Genomic DNA, 19,356 nt, shown 5'->3' on the forward strand with positions numbered 1-19,356 from the left:
AAAGGCAGAGATTTTGTTACCGTCTGGGCAACCTGTTCCTGTGCTTTAGCACTCTCATGGATAAAATTTCTCACATCCATTTGGAATTTTCCTTGTCACAACTTGACTGCTGCCTCATCTTCTTTCTGTGGGCACCTGTGGGAGATGGTTGGCTTTATCTTCACTGTAATCCCTATGTAGACAGTAGAAAACTGCAGTTAGATCCCCAGCATTCCCTGGCTGATCAAGCCCAGACCACTCACCCTCTTACTGCGCATCATGTGCACAATAGGACTCTAGGAGTCTAACCTGCCAGTCTGTCATAGATGCAGAGAATCATAGAATCACAGAATCACTAGATTGGAAAGAACACACTGGGTCATCGAGTCAAACCATTCCTAACAACCCCTAAACCATGCCCCTCAGCACCTCATCCACCCGTCCCTTAAACACCTCCAGGGGAGGCGACTCCACCACCTCCCTGGGCAGCCTGTTCCAGTGCCCAATGACCCTTTCCATGAAAATTTTTTTTCCTGATGTCCAGCCTGAACTTCTGGCGGAGCTTCAGGCCATTCCCCCTTGTTCTGTCCCCTGTCACTTGGGAGAAGACCCCACCTCCCTCCTCTCCATAACCTCCTTTCAGGTAGTTGTAGAGAGTAATGAGGCCTCCCCTCAGCCTCCTCTTCTCCAGGCTAAACAACCCCAGCTCTCTCAGCCGCTCCTCGTAAGACTTGTTCTCCAGCCCCTTCACCAGCTTCGTTGCTCTTCTCTGGACACGCTCTAGGGCCTCAACATCCTTCTTGTGGTGAGGGGCCCAGAACTGAACACAGTACTCAAGGTGCGGTCTCACCAGTGCCGAGTACAGAGGGAGAATAACCTCCCTGGACCTGCTGTTCACGCCGTTTCTGATACAAGCCAAGATGCCATTGGCCTTCTTGGCCACCTGAGCACACTGCTGGCTCATGTTCAGTCAGCTGTCAACCAACACCCCCAGGTCCTTCTCCTCTAGGTATCTTTCTAGCCAGACTTCTAGTCTGTAGCAGTGCATAGGGTTGTTGTGCCCCAAGAGTAGGATCCAGCATTTGGACTTGTTAAACCTCATGCCATTGGTCTCAGCCCAGTGATCCAGCCTGTTCAGATCCCTTTGCAGAGCCTCCCTACCCTCCAGCAGATCCACGCTTCCACCCAGCTTCCACCCAGCTTTCCAAGGCTCCTCTGTTGTGTTATGCTCCCCTGTTGACTGAGGTGCACTAAACTTCACCAGACAACTGCTACTTATCTCTTACAGTTTGAGCTGATATTGGCTAGTTTTGTACAGCAAGTGCTGTGAGCAAACCAGACTGAAAAACTAGAAATGCAGCTCTGTATGGCAGCAAAACATTGCTTTGGTCAGCGGTGAAAGCGGGCAGGAAGGGCTGCAGGTCAGTTACCTGAGCTTGATGGTCTCCACCTGTACAAACCTTAAGTGGACTTATTTAATGTTTGTTCAGCAGTGTTTGTTCCCTGAGTTCTGCTGTCCACTGGATTCTTGTTTGTATCTTTTAATTCCTTGTCCCACATTCAGTGGCAGCCTGCTCTGTGCTCCATCAGGGTGAAATATCCCTCTTCAAAACGGACAACCTCAGACCTAGGTGCTACCGAAGTCCTATTTATGTACTCAGGCTAAGGGCATTCTTCCTCTTCAGTGGAGCTTGGGGGCTGAAGTAAAACTCAGACCAGACTGTATAAGGTGTTGAAGTGGCTGAGGGGAGGACCTTCCTCTGGCAAGGGTGGCAGTTGCTGAGTATTTCTAGCTATGGTGTATATACAAGCATACTTCAGATATATTGCAGGTTTAGTTCCAGACCACTGCAATAAAGCAAATATCACAATAAAGCGAGTCACACAAATTGTTTTGTTTCCCAGTGCATGTAAAAGTTCTGTTTACATACTGTAGTCTCTTAAGTGTTGAATGGTGTTGTGTCTAAGAAAATGATGTACTTTCCTTAATTAAAAAATACTTCATTGCTAAAAAATGGCACAGTAAAAATCACAATATCTGCAAAACACAATGAAGAAAAGCACCAAAATGAGGTACATCCTTGCTAAGTAGTACCTTAAGAGCAGGCACAGAGCAGGTTTAACAGATGAGCATGCGAGAAGATGATTAAAGTCCATGTTTGCATGTGTGCAACATGACTGTACTTGGAATTGTGATTATTCCACTGAGTATGAGAGACTTTGTCCTTGTGCTTCGCAATCACAGTTTATTTGTCTTTTACACATGAAGCTGGTTTCTAGAGAGTCTTTCATCCTGTGCCACAGTGTCTACAATGCCTGAGGCTCAGGGGCTTCATATTCAGTCCTCATTCTGTAATAGTGTCTCTACCATGCTGAGAGAGCAAGTGAAACATCTGCTTGCATCTTGGCCTCCTACCATAGCCCATAACCAACTCTACGGCCTAAGGTGGACAAGTTTGCATTCATTATGGTATGCTACAGTACTGCAGGAAAACACACTTTTGCAGGTGTGGTGTCCAACTGGAAGAAGATTCCAAGAAGGCTCCTTCACTGTAGCCTTGGCCAATGTGCCAAGAATAATAGACGTTAACTTGATCCCTTGTGGGTTCAGTAAACTGGGCTGGGTGATCCTAGAGGTCTTCCCAGCCTGTTTTGTCTGCTTCCAGCTGAGCAACACAAGCAAAGGGTCACTGTTACAATCATGCAGTTGTGACTTGTGCTAGCACAGTAATAACAAGCAAGATTTTCTTTCCTCCTTACTGCTCCCTGATACAGGTGACTCGTCTGGCAGGATTGTTTTCTTCTAGGCAGGTCTCTAGACCACAAGGTCCTGTCAAGTTGTCCCCATGGGGTGGTGTGAGCTAAAGAAAACAAAAAGATTCCATCCAAATTAAGGTAGAAAACTATGAATTTTTAAAGTATGTTCTGGTACTTGTGACAGAGACTGGATTCTTGTGTGTCCCAGAGGCCCCATCCGGCCTGCTGCATCTGTACAGGATACCTGTTTACCAGCTCCACTATTTTCAAAGGCTTTGCCTATAAGCATGACAGTCAATTTCACCCCACCTAAAGCACTTCAAACCACAGTGATTTGGAATAAAAGAAACCAAAATCTTGTGCAATACCACATTGTCCTAATCCAGAAAAAAATCTTTTATTTTCCCTCACTTTTTTTTTGTTCTTACTAATTCCATTGCTTCCTAAGGCACTACCAGACCTGGGAAGCAACATTGGGCAATATGCTTACTGAGCTCTGAAAATTTGATTCTCTGAGCTACTGATCACTTCTGAGCCACTTTCCTGCTTCTGTCCAGTCTGTAGGACTCACAAAGCTCTGGCTCTGGTTTTTCTATCTTTGAAACATGAGCAGCGGCCCGATCACTTATTTGAGTTCCTTGCTGCTTGGCTAGTAAAGCTCTATTAGGGAAGCTTCATCCGTATTTCCCGAAGATGTAGAGCTACCTGCAGTAGACGAGGAGAAAAGGAATTGCCATACACCATGGTTTTACAGAGGAAATTGCCAAGTGGCCATCTGGGATATGAAATTTCGGTAGCATAACCAAGTTTTACCATAAGACCACATGTTATTCTACTGAGGCATAATCTGCCCTGGTTTGTGGACTCGGCTATTCCTAAGGAGCCTGAAATACACAGGTGTCACAGTGCTCAGTGGCAAACCCAGCTCCTTGCTGCCCATACAGGGAAGAGGGTCTTTGCTGATCCAAGGCACCTGCAAGCTATCAGGGTGGCATTGCTGCAGCACAGTGGCTTTTTTCCGTTTTGAGGTTGTCCTGTGATGACACTGAGCCCAGGCTTTGCTCTCAGTGTTTGGTTTTTTTTTTCTCATGAGTTAATGACCTTTGCACTGTAGTGTTTCTCATTTAGCAGCTGCCTCAGGTCCCTGCAGAGAAACTGGTGAAAGACATTCAGTGAGCTCGGAGGATGGCAATTGAAGGTCATCATAAGACAATGTGGCTTCTTCCCATTGTTCTCCTTTTCCTTCAGATGATGGTGCAGACAGGTAAAACCTTTGCTTTAACTTGACTTTGTGCTGCTTTGCCTAAACCGCACAGCTTACTATTTGTCGTTATTTGTGCTTTGTGGAGCAGGGTGATGCGAGTGCTTTGCTTTCTCACCCATATTGCTCCCATTTTTCTGCTGCAGTGCAATAGTAACCAGGGCTTAGTCACTAGGGGAATACCATTTTGAACTGAAACAATTATGTTAGTGTAAAATACAGGGTTAATACATCGATATGCAGGTCTATCAAACTGACAGCACAATGTGCTATTCTTCATGTCCTCAAGAGATGTGATAATTAAATAATCTTTCCTATCCATTCATAAACTATTGGGTGACAAAATGAACCTCACAAGGTTTAACAGTGCAGAAGGGAAGCAGAACCCCACAGTGTCACCCACTGTGCTTGTCCAAATCTCAACACAAACATCACATTTCCACTTGAGGAAGTGTCCCACCCGTCTTGTTGGAGCCTGAGATGCTTCTCTGCAGAGTAAACGTATGAATCATACTGCAGACATGATGCATGCTTTGTGGTTTAATTTTGCTTTAAAGTAATTTGGTGATTACAGAGGACTGGTTGGACACAACCGAACAAACACCTGAGTCACCCACGTTGCAAGAGCTGCGAGTAAGAGAGAGATTTTTGACTTCCAGAGTTGAGGTGGGAAAGGTACTTAGTGGGACACAGAATGCTCTGAGAATCTTCAGGATGTCTGAAGGAAAATTTTCTCATACAAACATGTAGAAATCAATTTTGAGTGCACTTGTGTACATTTGATTTTAATCGACAGATCAAAAGTGGCTAACAATAGAAAGATGGAAGATGACTTTAATAAAAGTAGCTGTAAAATGACAGAGCTTATGCAGTAAGTGAAGAAAAAGAACAAGAGAATAAAATTAATATATCTTTTAAAAGAAAAATCTGTCTACTTCTAAATGCAGCCCCCCTCCGCCCCCCAAAAATAACCAATGTGTTTAAGGCGCATGTCCAGACTATCCCAAGGTCAAGAAAGGACAGGAGGATGAATTAAAATCATGAGCTCCTTCATGACCTGACCTCTGTAAGGAAATACAAAAAAAATCTAAATCTGTATAAAAGAATTGCCAATGTCCTGGCATGAAAACCAGAAAAGCTAAGGAGTAGATACAGTATGATAAGCATAACGTGAAAATCAAGAGCTGATCTAAGTATGTGAATGTTGGATGAGAGACCAAGGAGAATGTTAGTCTGTTCCCAATGGAAAAGAAGATCTTTGTTCCTTAAAATTTACACTAGTTAGGAACAAATCACTTGAAAACTTTCCAAGAACAGGGTAACAAAAAGACGCAGTGCATGTCAGGACTCTCCATGAAGGGAGGCTTCTAATATCGTTTTATATAATGCTTTTATTATAACACAAAGATAAATATGACCTGGAAGAAACTACTGTAAGTTTGATGCATATCTGATTAAGAAATTGTGCTAATTTGTTGAAAGATTATATGGAATTACAGAGCTCCACATAGATGATATGGAGCCTGAGAACCTTTGATACTTGATATTTTCCACAGTGACATGCAAGATGTAAGAGACTTTTTACTCACTGAGTTTGTAGCTCATTCCGGACTGGAAAGACTACAAAAAGTCAAGATGAGAGTTCAAGACAATCTTGTGAAACCGGAACAGTGGTCCAACATAAGAAGAAGGCAATTCGGGGAAAACAAAATTTGACTCTGGGCACAATATACAACTAAGGAAGTTTCCGAAACATCACAAAAGCAAGAAGCCTTCTCCATTTTCACAAGGATGAAAAGCTAGGACCAGAAGCAATGGAATCACACCACGTTTAGGGACACGCAGGTTGGATGCTAGGAAACACTTTTTGAACACTGTTAGGCTGGTGAAGGAGCAGATTAGGCTGCATGGGTGAGCTGTGGAATCTCTTAAGGAATCCAAAGGACAGGTTAAACAGCCTGTTTTAGGATTGCTTTGCCTCTCCTTACTCTCACACTGTTAGTGCCAGGAAGAGCTCTCCTATTCTGCCTGTGATATTGCAATGCCAGGGTCTGAGCTAAGGTGAGTGGTATGGGACGTATAGAGATGGAAAGGGAATATTGCAAGGGTCTACCACAAGTTTAATACTTCAGTTATTATTGATACTTCAGATTTTGCTAGATTTAGCCTCTTACTCATGCCCATGTTAATTTTTGCCATAGTATTATGGCCGTTCTGGTGAGTATGGATTATCTCTTCCTTTGCCCTCGAAGACCTGCCATTTATAGCTGGGAAACACAACATAAGATGTAAAATGATAGCGATTTGTCTAATGTTGACAGCTTACCATTTTTTAAATAGTGATAGTTGCAGCTGTTCTTGTTACTAAGGCCTTTGGCAGGAACGGCACAGAATTTTCCTAGGACAGAGGGGTTGATTAGTGCTTGCAAGCAAACTTTTATGAGCTGCTTGTGCTTTTACAAAATCTCTGTGAGTTTGTAACCTGATTATAAATTTGTCTCCTTTGCAGTTGTACCAGAGACATGCGAGGTCAACAATGGGAACTGTGAGCAGTTCTGCAAAGCTGAAGATGAAGGAGTCATATGTTCCTGTGCTGCTGGCTATGCCCTGGGCAGTGACAACAAAACCTGCATTTCTGTAGGTACAAAGCCACACTTAAAGTTCTTTCTATGAGACACACATCACATCTTCACCATGTTTGGGAATTGCTGGTATGTTGCAGTGCCATTATAGCATAAGCAATAACATTAACGGTTCACATGTTTCACATGGTTTGTTTAAAGTGTTGCCAGCAAGGCAAGATCTTAGTAAAAAGTCATAATTTAAGTAACATCAAATTGTGCAACTGCAAGCAATGTGCAATAACAAAAATAGCACATGGAATTATTCTGTGTAAGTGAGCGTGTTCTTGGAGCAGAACACAAAACCTCTTTCCCAGCAGATATACAAAGCCGTATGAGAAACTGGTGTTTACAATGGGGGTCTCATTCTCATCTCTCACAGACTGAAACAGGCCTTTCATGCTTCAGGTGATTTCCTTAGAAAGAAATGGGTTAGATTTCTCATTGGTGAGAACTGGGTTTCAAGGCTTCTAACTTGTGCTGGACACCTACAGATCTAAATGAGTAGGAACCCAAGTAGCTTCTCTCTTCACCATGTACAGTTCACAAGGACTCATTAGAGTTTCAGTGGTAATGACATAACGTAATTGCAGTTATATCTCACTTCTTTGCCCTCAAATATCACCCGTTCCATTTAAAAGGAATACAACATGCCTTTCCATTTTCCTCTAAAAGCAGGTTTTCTGCTGTTAATGTATAGTAACGCAAATACAAGAATAACTACTGATATGGAATTTAAATCCACCAGTTTTGCTTGCACTCAGAGTGAACATTAACAATTTTTAATCTTAGTCAATTTTCTGATTATATTTGTTACAATGTCCTTTGTAATTTAATCCCAAATTGCTGTTCTGAGCTTGTAATTCCCAACATAGAATACTTTGCTTAATTTTCCAATTAAAAAGGATTGAATAACAGCAAGTACACAAAAACAGTGTTGTCAAGTACGGAAGATGCTTAACTTTGAAATACTTCAAAAATGCTGAATCTATTTTCCCACTTGCTCAAAATGGGCAAGTTTTAAGAGTGGAAAATTATTTTCAGTTTTCAATCATTCTGGTCCTTTTGCATTTCAAAGTTTTTGTTGATGTCTTGAGAAATCTATAGTTTTGCTGAAGTGCCATTCAGCAGAGCTTGTCTGACAGCCCTTGGTATAAGGTACAGTTCAATTGTCAGAAAAACAAATCTAGCTTCCAGCGCACCTCTTGCTGTTCTCCACCACAACAAATTATTCAAACCTGCTGGAACATAGGGTTTGCATTCGAAAGCAGCCTTTAGAGTTACAGATAGGTACCTACAGTAGAGGAAAATGTTTTGCAAGGAATCGGGTTACTTTGAGAGTATCAACTCTTCATGAAAGTGAGAGAAAACTTGCCTAACAATTTAAGGAAAGATCCTTGACTTGCACTTTGCAACTGAATTAAGTATGCAAGTGTCCTCATCTGGGGTGGTTTTGCTGTTACAGAAATTTTCATGAGCAACTGTTTTTCTTTCTGCTCTGCTGTAGATTACTATACCTTGCATATCGCTTGGCTTGATGCCTCAGGGACAGCACAGGCATGACCACCACCCCACCCCACCCCCAAAATGGAAGACCGTGATCTTCCACGTCGTGTAAATTTGCATAAATCATCCAGAAGGGTAGCCCTGAGATAAAGCGAAGCCTGGTGACAGCAGCTGAAACTTCACAGCTGTTTGCACAGAGTTATCGGTGTGAATACCTTTCTCTCCGCAAGAAACACATGCCTCAAAGTCCTGGTTTGTCCAGACGTCAAACATTAGTGTTTTGGTTTTGCCATTGCAGTCAAGTTCCCCTGTGGTAAACTTCAGAGAAATCATGAAGCCAGGCGAGAGACAGTCACAGAAACCACAGCAAGTCCAGATGCTCATCCTGAAAATGAGGAAACTACTGAGGCTCTGAGCAGCCATCCAGAGGTCAATGAGGAGGCAAGCAGCTTACCCAGCTCAGCCCCATGGCAGGTAAGGTGACCTTGTGCTGAGATATTTAACACCTGACCCTGCTCACCAGGACCAGCAGCTATTTACTCTTTGTCATCTTTGTCCCTTATTGCCACGGGTACCTAGCTTGATCTGAGAAAGATTTCCCTGCTGTCAACATTTTGGGTGGTTGTTCCGCTCTCCTGAGTACTGCGTTTCTGCACAGATCTCCTACCATGAATGACATTGTGTCTGTTTTTCAACATCAAGCAAATGCTGAGAGGGGAAGGCCAGGAGAAAAGTAGGGTTGCAGATATGATATATGGAGCAGGGTGAGCCACTGACCGCCTTCCTTGCCAACCATACCATTAGCTGGGTTGCAGCATGGCAGTGTCAGAATAGCCTGAGTTCCTTTTGTGGCTGAGACAAAAGTGGAAGAAAAATCCCAAACCAGATTAGTGCTATTACAATATTAGCTAAATTTTGTTTAAAAAATAAGAACCAAAATTTTCTGGTAAAATAACTGAATGCACAAGCTCTGCTTTGAGCCAGGAAAAAAGTCTGTCTTGACAAATTTCCCACTGTGGTGGCTACACCTCAGCATAACTCTCACCAGCTCTGAAAGAAGGATGCCTTTGACAGGTAATACATATGAAAATGCCTTTTTTAAGAAAATTGGTTGAGTCTTAGGTAGCTATTCAGGATTCCTCTGCGTGTATGTCTTTGTGCTTTATCTTCTCTCTTTTTGCAGGCTGTTCTAGTACATGAGTACCATGGCTGGTTTTGTGGGGGGACAATTCTGAATGAGTACTTTATACTTTCTGCAGCTCATTGCATTGACCGGTATAAAGACTTACGGGTTATTGTTGGTAAGTGCTTCTTATTTGGTAGCGTTTGCTACAAAAATAAGAAACGCTCTCACATTCTAGTATCCATACATAAGACATTGAACACTGCCAGAGCTGTTCTTACCCTTTTGTTATTTCTCAATCCCTCATCACATCTGTTGACTAACAGTGAAATACATGTTCAACTTTGTTGAATTTATAGTTTCTTTAAGCTTATCTTGGCCTAGTGCAGCTTATATATTATAGAAGCCAAGTATAAACTGGAAAGGTATGTGGGCAAGTAAAGTTGAGCTGATGTAGTTTAATTGGTCTAACATTACACCTTTAGGCAATTTCCTGTGTTGGCCAATCCTTGAAAAATCCCAGATGCTCCGTTCAGATGTTAACAATAGATGTTAGAGGTTTTGTCAGCGTGTAGATACTAGTCTAAGTCTGTTCCATATTTGAAACCTCAAATTTATTATTTATTACTGTGATTTACAAAACAGTAGTTTATCACAAGTTCCAGGCATTGAAAAATGGTATTCTGAGTCATAAAAGTTGCACTCAGCCTGAAATAGTAAAGCAAAACCTGTGTTTACCTAAACTCCAGTTGTCTGTCCATTTAATTCCCAAAGAGACATCATACAGTTAAGAAAGACTGGGTCCAGCTCTGTTCAATATCTTTATCAATGACCTGGATGAAGGCATTGAGTGCACCCTCAGCAAGTTTGCAGATGACACTAAGCTGGGAGGAAGTGTCGACCTGCTGGAGGGTAGGGAGGCTCTGCAAAGGGATCTGAACAGGCTGGACTGCTGGGCCGAGACCAATGGGATGAGGTTTAACAAGACCAAATGCCGGGTCCTGCACTTGGGGCACAACAACCCTATGCAGCGCTACAGACTGGGGGAAGAATGGCTGGAGAGCTGCACAGAAGAGAAGGACCTGGGGGTGCTGGTTGACAGCCGACTGAACATGAGCCAGCAGTGTGCCCAGGTGGCCAAGAAGGCCAATGGCATCTTGGCTTGTATCAGAAATGGGGTCACCAGCAGGTCCAGGGAGGTTATTCTCCCTCTGTACTCGGCACTGGTGAGACCGCACCTCGAATACTGTGTTCAGTTCTGGGCCCCTCACCACAAGAAGGATGTTGAGGCTCTGGAGCGTGTCCAGAGAAGAGCAACAAAGCTGGTGAGGGGGCTGGAGAACAAGTCTTACGAGGAGCGGCTGAGAGAGCTGGGGTTGTTTAGCCTTGAGAAGAGGAGGCTGAGGGGAGACCTTATTACTCTCTACAACTACCTGAAAGGAGGTTGTGGAGAGGAGGGAGCTGGCCTCTTCTCCCAAGTGACAGGGGACAGGACAAGAGGGAATGGCCTGAAGCTCCGTCAGGGGAGGTTCAGGTTGGATATCAGAAAAAAATTCTTCACAGTAAGAGTCATTGGGTACTGGAACAGGCTGCCCAGGGAGGTGGTCGAGTCGCCTTCCCTGGAGGTGTTTAAGGAACGGGTGGATGAAGTACTTAGGGACATGGTTTAGGGAGTGTTAGGAACGGTTGGACTCGATGATCCAATGGGTCCTTTCCAACCTTGTGATTCTGTGATTCTGTGATATCAGGATACAGAACCCATCTATGTTATTTGTACAGTACAATGCCTGGACAAAGTCCAGCAAGGAACTTTGGTTTCTTCTTTTATTGAGATGCAGTTTAGACTTGTTGGTATTGTCTTATTAACAACTATTAATAATCTGACACAGGGATGGTGGACAAAAGAAAGGAAGAGCCAAGTAGAGCAATCCATAGAGTGGAAAAAATAATTGCACATGCTAGATATGATAATAGAACATACGACAGCGACATAGCCCTTTTGAAATTAGAGGAACCCATCACATTTTCTGAGGATGTTATCCCAGCATGCCTTCCAGAAGAAGATTTTGCTAACTACGTTCTGATGAACCAAACGTTTGGAATTGTCAGTGGCTTTGGGAGAGTGTTTGAATATGCGCGGCCGGTCCAAAGAATGAAAGTGCTTCAAGTCCCTTATGTGGACAGGAATACTTGCAAGCGTGCCCTTTATGGACCGGTCACAAGAAACATGTTCTGTGCTGGTTATGGTAAAGATGGAAAAGATGCCTGCCAAGGGGATGGAGGAGGCCCCCATGTAACCGAATACAATGGCACTTATTTTGTTACTGGTATTATCAGCTGGGGAGAAGGGTGTGGAAGGCAAGGGAAATACGGAGTGTACACTAAATTGTCAAAGTTCCTACCCTGGGTAAGAAGTGTTTTGGCAGAAAACTCTTAGCTGTTGGACATTTAATAATTGTCTTAGCCATCAGACCTGATCCCTAAGTAGTATTTTCCTCTTTTTAACATGCTTCCTAAATTCTGATAGTTTGAGTTTCCCTTAAGAGATGCCATCTGTTTCTTCATGAGCTAATGCCCGGGTTTTTTTAGAAGGGAAGCTGGGACTTCAAAGAGAACTAGCTGGTTTTGGACAATAATGAAATTTCTTCGAATTGTTTAGGAACTCCTCCTGCTCTTGCTGCGATAACCTTAATTTGTCTGTTGGAGGCTTTGTCTGTGCTGGCAAGCTCCCTCCTGTTGCAATGAAAGTTGGAACTAACTCAACATTTGTGGCAGTACATGCTTCATAGAAACAAACCAGACTAGGATAGTAGCAAAGTAAGAGAGTATCAGAGTAGGACAGAGTTTTAAAAGCTCTGGAAAAGCTACCAAATTTTCTGGATTTATATATGTGTACACAGAAAAAGCTAGAAAATGCAAAAACCACCCATGTATCCACGTGAATCTAAATCACTGGGTGTGTCACTGAATCAAATGAGTTGTTAGATGAAGCTCATTGACTTGAAAAGGCCTGTTTATCATCACCAGAATCACTAGTGGTCTTCTGATATTTTCTTGCTTTCTCTCTGAGATTCATTCTTCACCAGCATCATTCATGTCATGATTTTGGCTATAATAAAATGAATGCATTGCATACTCTACAAATTACAACATTGTTGTATGTCATCTTTTATATAAAGCATTATTTAAATTATTCACAACTGAAGAGCTTTTAAATCTACAAGGATAAATAATATTTCAAGACTAAGGAAAGCCTGACTCCCTGATCACTTGGACCTGACGTCCTCTGTCTGCCTTATTTTAATCCAGACACAAAAAAGAAAAGACTTGTTTTTCAATCAGTTCAGTGATACATTAAAATGCTGAGCTAGATATTAGGATGTTTGAGTCTCTATGGAAAAATGAAGCACTCTGCTATGTACTTTAAAAATTGTATCAGTGCATACTTTGTGAGAGAGGGAAAAGAGAGATGTTACAAATGATTTTATGGCTTAAAGTGTGTAATAATTTTCTTATTCCCTGGCTTCACAATATCCATTTTGCAAGTGTGAAAGTCACCATTTTGGGGTAATTTTTAATATATATTTTGCTGACCAGTTTGAAAGGAATAGGGCAGTTAAATTTGTCCTGTGATGACCAGTATCCTGTTCCCCTATGAAAAATTCCAAAAAATCACATTGAAGCCTATTCCATTTGTATAATTTCCCCTCATTTTTTTCTGACATGTCTCCTGGACTTCAGGACTGCTAAATGAATTCAATCCTGGAATGACAGCACATCACAAATCATCGTGTTCGAGGCACAGAAAGAAGTTCAGCCCCTAGTGGCTGCATTTGCGACTCCCTGATGTCATTGTTCCAAAGGATTTACCCCTACTTGACTTCCCATAGAACATCTGTTGAAACCTCTGCTTATACTTTAGCCCTAAATTGCACATTGATGGAGCCAAACGTGATATATGGAAATGTGGGCCATGCTCAGATGTGTCCCAGGGCCTAGGAGGGGGGCATTGCATAGATCTTGCACTTGCTGACCCATTTCCTCATTGCCATCCACCTCTCCTCCTACCCAGCCCTGCATTACCACTTGCCCCAGTCCCACAGTACTCTTAGCTTACTCATAACTAATTACAAAAGGCACAAAACCTTCAACGATGTGCGTTCAGGGGAATCAGTCATCTGAGCTTCTCCTTCCTCACCTCCCAGTTTGCATTTCCAGGCATGAAACACTATTATCAACCTACTCAGATGTTCACTACCAGATAAGAAGAAATTCTGTCTGCAGGGACACTTCTTCCAGCTGCTTAATTGCATGGAGATTTGCAATTCTCACTCAAGATACACACCAAGGCACACATCATGTCATCTGGGCTCTGCTATTTGAGTCCTAATCGAGAGGATAGAGTTTCATAGAATCACCAGGTTGGAAAAGACCTCTTGGATCATTGAGTCCAACCATTCCTATCTGCCACTAAACCATGTCCGTGAGCACCTCATCTACTTGTCTTTTAAATATCTCCAGGGATGGTTACTCAACCACCTCCCTGGGCAGCCTCTGCCAGTGCCTAATTACTTCAACTCAAGTCACCCTGGAAGATTTGAAACTTGAATAAGATTTTTTTGCCATCATTTTTTAATATGGCCGGACATTTTTCCTTGTCAAAAGGGAGAAGCCAACTTCCAAACTTAATTTAGCAATGTAGCAGTTGCACAAGTCCACAGAGTACATGCATCCCACAGCTGGGGAGTCAGGTTTATGGCAGGAGCATCTTCCACCACCCAGTTATACCTCTATGGTCTGTGAGTGGAAGCTCATGGGTATTGGCTTTGCACTGGCACTGCTGAGGTCAGGTCAGGGCTTCCCTCCTGCTGAATCTCTTGCAGAAGTACTGACCAGCTGGTCACGGGAAGACCTTAAATCACAGCATTTAACACAGTTTCTCGCAGCATTCTGCTACAGAAACTGTTAACCTCTGGACTGGACAGGCACGTACTCTCCTGGGTTGAAAACTGGTTGGATGGCCGGGCCCAGAGAGTGGTGGTAAATGGAGTGAACTCCAGCTGGAGGCCAGTTATAAGTGGGGTTCCCCAGAGCTCGGTACTGGGTCCAGCTCTGTTCAATGTCTTTATCAATGACCTGAATGAAGGCATTGAGTGCACCCTTAGCAAGTTTGCAGATGACACTAAGCTGGGAGGAATTGTGGATCTGCTGGAGGGTAGGGAGGCTCTGCAAAGGGATCTGAACAGGCCGGACCGCTGGGCTGAGGCCAATGGCATGAGGTTTAACAAGGCCAAATGCCGGGTCCTGCACTTGGGGCACAACAACCCTGTGCAGCGCTACAGACTGGGGGAAGTCTGTCTAGAAAGCTGCCTGGAGGAGAAGGACCTGGGGGTGTTGGTTGACAGCCGACTGAACATGAGCCAGCAGTGTGCCCAGGTGGCCAAGAAGGCCAATGGCATCTTGGCTTGTATCAGAAATGGGGTCACCAGCAGGTCCAGGGAGGTTATTCTGCCCCTGTACTCGGCACTGGTGACGCTGCACCTCGAATACTGTGTTCAGTTCTGGGCCTCTCACCACAAGAAGGGTGTTGAGGCTCTGGAGTATGTCCAGAGAAGAGCAACGAAGCTGGTGAGGGGGCTGGAGAACAAGTCTTATGAGGAGCGGCTGAGAGAGCTGGGGTTGTGTAGCCTGGAGAAGAGGAGGCTGAGGGAAGGCCTCATTGCTCTCTACAACTACCTGAAAGGAGGTTGTGGAGAGGAGGGAGCTGGGCTCTTCTCCCAAGTGACAGGGGACAGGATAGGGGGAATGGCCTGAAGCCCCACCAGGGGAGGTTCAGGCTGGACATCGGGGAAAAAAAATTTTCACAGAAAGGGTCATCGGGCAGTGGAACAGGCTGCCCAGGGAGGTGGTTGAGTCGCCTCCCCTGGAGTTGTTTAAGGGATGGGTGGATGAGGTGCTGAGGGGCATGCTTTAGGGATTGTTAGGAATGGTTGGACTCGATGATCCGGTGGGTCCTTTCCAACCTAGTGATTCTATGATTCTATGATTCTATGATCTGGACACAGCTGCAGGGCTGCTGTCCCACAAAGTCAAGGGAAAGAACCGTGCAGAAAGGGAGAGGAACAGGAAATAGCATTTAAAAGTCTGAATTCCAGGTAAAGTCCAAATACTTTCTTTTCTCCTCATTGCCCACTTCAGACTGTGTCAGTGTTTCAGGGGTTTGCCTGAAAAATCCTGTTTACATTTCTCTGTAATCCATGCTTAACCATTTTTCTCCAGTCTAGGACAATGGGGAGATGTTATTAGAGAAAACTAGAGAAAAAATAATAGAATCCTCATCCAAATGGCGCAGACTCCAGGATTTTTTTCTGTATTTTTCACAAGGGATCGGGGTATCATTAATGTCAGGGCAGAATTAACTACCTCACTAAACCCCCTTATCCATGACTGAAATTCTCTCTAGAAGCTCAATCAATACAGCACTGTCTGTGCATGTGCTCTGCCATCCTCTGCCTGTTCTATACCCAGTTTTATTGTTTGCAATTTTGGTAAGGAAAAGGATATTAATATAAAAGTGCGAGGAAAGGAAAAAGAAGCAAGAAGTTGGAAATAAAAGAATGTTTTTAGTAACTGAAATATTAACAACATTTACTATTTTTAGGAATGTGTGCGCAGAAATAAAAAATGTCAGAGCTTGTATTTACAGAGATCACAGAATCACAGACTCTTTGGGTTGGAAGGGACCTTCAAAGATTGTCTAGTGCAACCCCCTGCCGCGGACAGGGACACCTCCCACTGGATCAGATTGCTCAAAGCCCCAACCAGCCTGGCCTTGAACACCTCTGGGGATGGAGAAGGTGTCAGAGTAGTTCTAAGATAGTTTTTGTTTTCACTGCCAGACTGTCAGGAGACTTACAAAACCTTGTAGCTAGACTCAAGTCCTTGTTGTGGGTGTAGCATCCACAGGTGAGAATCAGAGCTCCCTGGGGTTACATTCCTTCTCCCTGCCCACTCCCCCAGGATTTCTTGCAATCTGTAACCAAACCAGAAGGGCAGTACTGATGCACTTCCAAAACAGCTGCAAGATCCTCCAGCTTTTGGAAGTGGTGATGCCCTTTGGATCTGGTAAGAAAAACTCTTCTGCAGGTGGTGAACAAAACTGGCTGATGGTAGTCCAGGCATTCAATTGAGTTATAGCCCATTTTAACCACACCAAGGATTACCCTTTGTATAGTATGTGGTTCATCTCTGCTCTCTGGGCAAAGTTCAGCTGACATTTTTGTAGCTTCTGTACACACTAAGGCCCGTGCTACTTACAAGCATGGATGCTGATAACTGTACTTCATAAGAGCAGAGTGTACATCACCATGTAAATGGAATTAGCTTGTGTCACTCATTGCTAGCTCTTGACCAAGATGACACATGCCCACACTCACCTGGTTTGGACTAACTGGTGTCTAGTCAGCGCTGAGGGACGCACTCCCATTTTGTTGTTCTGCAAGGGAGTGTTTCTTCTTTAATTTGAAACAGCTTTACCTTGTTCCTGAATCTGCTGCTTCCACTTCCATATACTCCATGCAAAGAACAGCCTAAAGCTTCACAATATATCAGATCTGCAATATATTCCTCTGATAGAGGAGTCACTGAGCTAAACCACAGCAAAACCTGGCCTCTGCCTTCTCTGTCTCTTTGGAGATGGCAGCGATTGCTTTGATTGTCCTGCAGTTTCTCCAGGGCTCTTTCCTATGAGGAGGAAGAGACCAGCTGGGCAGAGTGTGGCTGGTCACAGTCTCCTGTCTCACGCAAAGGGATGGTGCTTTGGAGACCTATCGATGTTCGGGGCATGGGGTAGTTTTTGTCTTCAGTTTGTTGGGAAGGAGGTGGCAGATGAGTGACTTGCATGGAATATGATGACATGGAGGAAGAGGAGGTGGCTTTCTACAGCCATGGGTCACTAGAAAAGCAGTGACAGGGACATAGGATTCAGCAGCTCTATGTCTGTTGCTCTGTGCAACCTGGAAGTGGACAGGCATTGTCCAGGGCGGGCTGCAGCAGGGCTGCAGGTACATCAGTTGTTCGTGTCTGTTCTATCTCCTAACCCTGACAGCCAGGACTCTGGGAGCAAGGAAAGAGCGCAGAGGAAGCAAGTGGGGTTTTGAGGACTGTGCCGGAGTAAAAATGAGGCAGGAGAGGAGGCAGAGGCAAGAAACTTACCAGGTCCATCTGCAGCACAGATGGCTCAGAACAAATGGGCTTGGTGGGGCCCCTGATATTGCCTCACTTCCAGTGAGTTGAGTGCTGCTGGTTCACTAACCACCAACTTACGTATCTCTAAGCACGTCAGAGAAAACATATCCTACAGTTTTGTTTTGCCCCTGCATTCCCAGAGTTGTAGTCTGGCAACAGGCACACAGAGCCACGTTGGGGGGTGCTCTTCATAGGTGAAGTCCCCGTCCCTTCTCCTCCTCCCTGCCCTACAGCAGCAAGTGGTTGTGAGCCCCCAGAGCCCCATCAAGGGCAGGAACAGAGCGCTACAGAGAGGTGAGGAAGAGGAGAGGGAAGGCTGGACTTGCTCCGGGATCCTGCATCTCCTGACATGGGGATGGACTTTCTCCTCCACTTTGAAACATCCTCAGTGTCCCTGATGCACAACCAACCACAGTCCCTGCATGCTGCTCGTCAGGAGGACAATCCGGAGGGGCGGGGGGGGGAACACGGGGGATGTGGCTCCAAGCCTAGTCATCAGCTTTTGTTATTTGCTTAGTGCCAGGGCAACATTTTCTGGAAAATAATTGCTGCCCCCTTTCACTAGCTGAGGTGTGTGTTTCCCAAGGGCATGTGACAGTGACAGAGTTACTCAGGACAGCTGCCCCTACCGCAGCCCCCACTCCGGCCAGGGCCCACAGCATGAGGTGGGTGGCATTGGCATGTCTCCATCACTGGCTGAGCATCTCGTCTGCAAACCTGCTTCACCTGACTTGCTGCACTGCTGTGGAGAGGGAAAATTCCGCGGGAACCAGTTGCTAAAGCAGGACCAGATAACCCAGTTTCCACACCTGACACAGCGTGCAAACTTCACGCTGAAAGGGACAACCCTTCAAGCACGAGGCAAACCTCAAGCAGGGCTGCAGGAAACAGGAGTACAGGACTCCTTGATGAAACACATCTCCATCTGCTCACCGGAGTAATTAAAGGAATGGAGAAAGAATCATAGAAAAGAGTGATTTGCGTTGGAAGGGACCTTAAAGATCATCTCATTCCAACCCCACTGCCATGGGCAGGGACATCTTCCACTTGATCAGGTTTCTCAAAGCCTCATTCAACATGGTCTTGGATCCCTGTAACTTTCTATAAAAAGAAACACATGAAGAAAGGACTGCCCTTTTAAAACCCTCTCACCATGCAGTTTTCTGTAATTTAGGGGAAATTAAGAACTAAGACCTGTTGCAATAATATCAACACAGAAAAAGGTACGTCAGTATCATAATGTGCTGGGTACACTGTGGCCCATCCCCAAGGACACAGCTGCTCAGTCAAGGAATTCTTTGTTTAAAACAAACACAGTAACAAAAAAAAATGACCCTGTAAACGAAGGCCTGGTGAGAATACAGGTTTTGAAGCTCTGTGTTGTTGTTATTAACCTAATTTGAACAATTACCTTATGCTTACAAGAGTTTGTTAATTGACACGGGTTTGCAAAATGTAAACAGCTTGTTTAATAGAAGAAAAAAACCTGCAGATCCACATTTTTGTGCTGGGTTCTGCAAAGGCCTGTGCTGACATCAAGTGGTGACATATATTTCATGCCTAAGGGAGCCAGACTTGCTGTACTACGTGTGCACAGGGCAATATTTGTTGTCACAGGAAGGTAAAGGCACGTAGCTACAGGGGAGATGTTAGAGCGGCAGCTCCACTGGCAGGCAATCCCGTGGGGATGTCGGCTGGTGGAATATGGAGAAGCAAGGCAGTCACTGCCATGCAAAATGAGGAGAGTGAGGTGAGCCTTCACAGAGGTCTCTAGACACGCGAGGTGCTGGCTGAGCACACCAGAACCCACCAGATGTGACCACTGGCAAAGGCGTCGCTTTCCCCAACCAAGAAACCCCCAG

At 44.5% G+C, this 19,356-nt stretch overlaps 1 protein-coding gene across 1 annotated transcript; it reads left to right on the top strand.

The window, feature by feature from the left end:
* The first annotated feature begins 3,841 nt into the window (after positions 1 to 3,841).
* On the top strand, positions 3,842 to 12,397 carry LOC104056666 (coagulation factor X). The gene is made up of 5 exons (XM_009557945.2): positions 3,842 to 4,000; positions 6,507 to 6,638; positions 8,423 to 8,598; positions 9,308 to 9,425; positions 11,137 to 12,397. The coding sequence occupies exons 1-5, from the start codon at positions 3,922 to 3,924 to the stop codon at positions 11,682 to 11,684; spliced, it is 1,053 nt and encodes a 350-aa protein (XP_009556240.2). The 5' UTR covers positions 3,842 to 3,921; the 3' UTR covers positions 11,685 to 12,397.
* Positions 12,398 to 19,356: the final 6,959 nt, after the last annotated feature.

The sequence above is a fragment of the Cuculus canorus genome, chromosome 1 (genome assembly GCF_017976375.1).
Source record: "Cuculus canorus isolate bCucCan1 chromosome 1, bCucCan1.pri, whole genome shotgun sequence".
NCBI classification, from domain to species: Eukaryota; Metazoa; Chordata; class Aves; order Cuculiformes; family Cuculidae; genus Cuculus; species Cuculus canorus.

Coding starts and splice junctions, on each gene's coding strand:
- LOC104056666 (XM_009557945.2), top strand. CDS start 3,922: ATGGCAATTGAAGGTCATCATAAGACAATGTGGCTTCTTCCCATTGTT. Junction 6,639..8,422: donor CAAAACCTGCATTTCTGTAG/GTACAAAGCCAC, acceptor TTGCCATTGCAG/TCAAGTTCCCCTGTGGTAAA. Junction 8,599..9,307: donor CCAGCTCAGCCCCATGGCAG/GTAAGGTGACCT, acceptor CTCTTTTTGCAG/GCTGTTCTAGTACATGAGTA.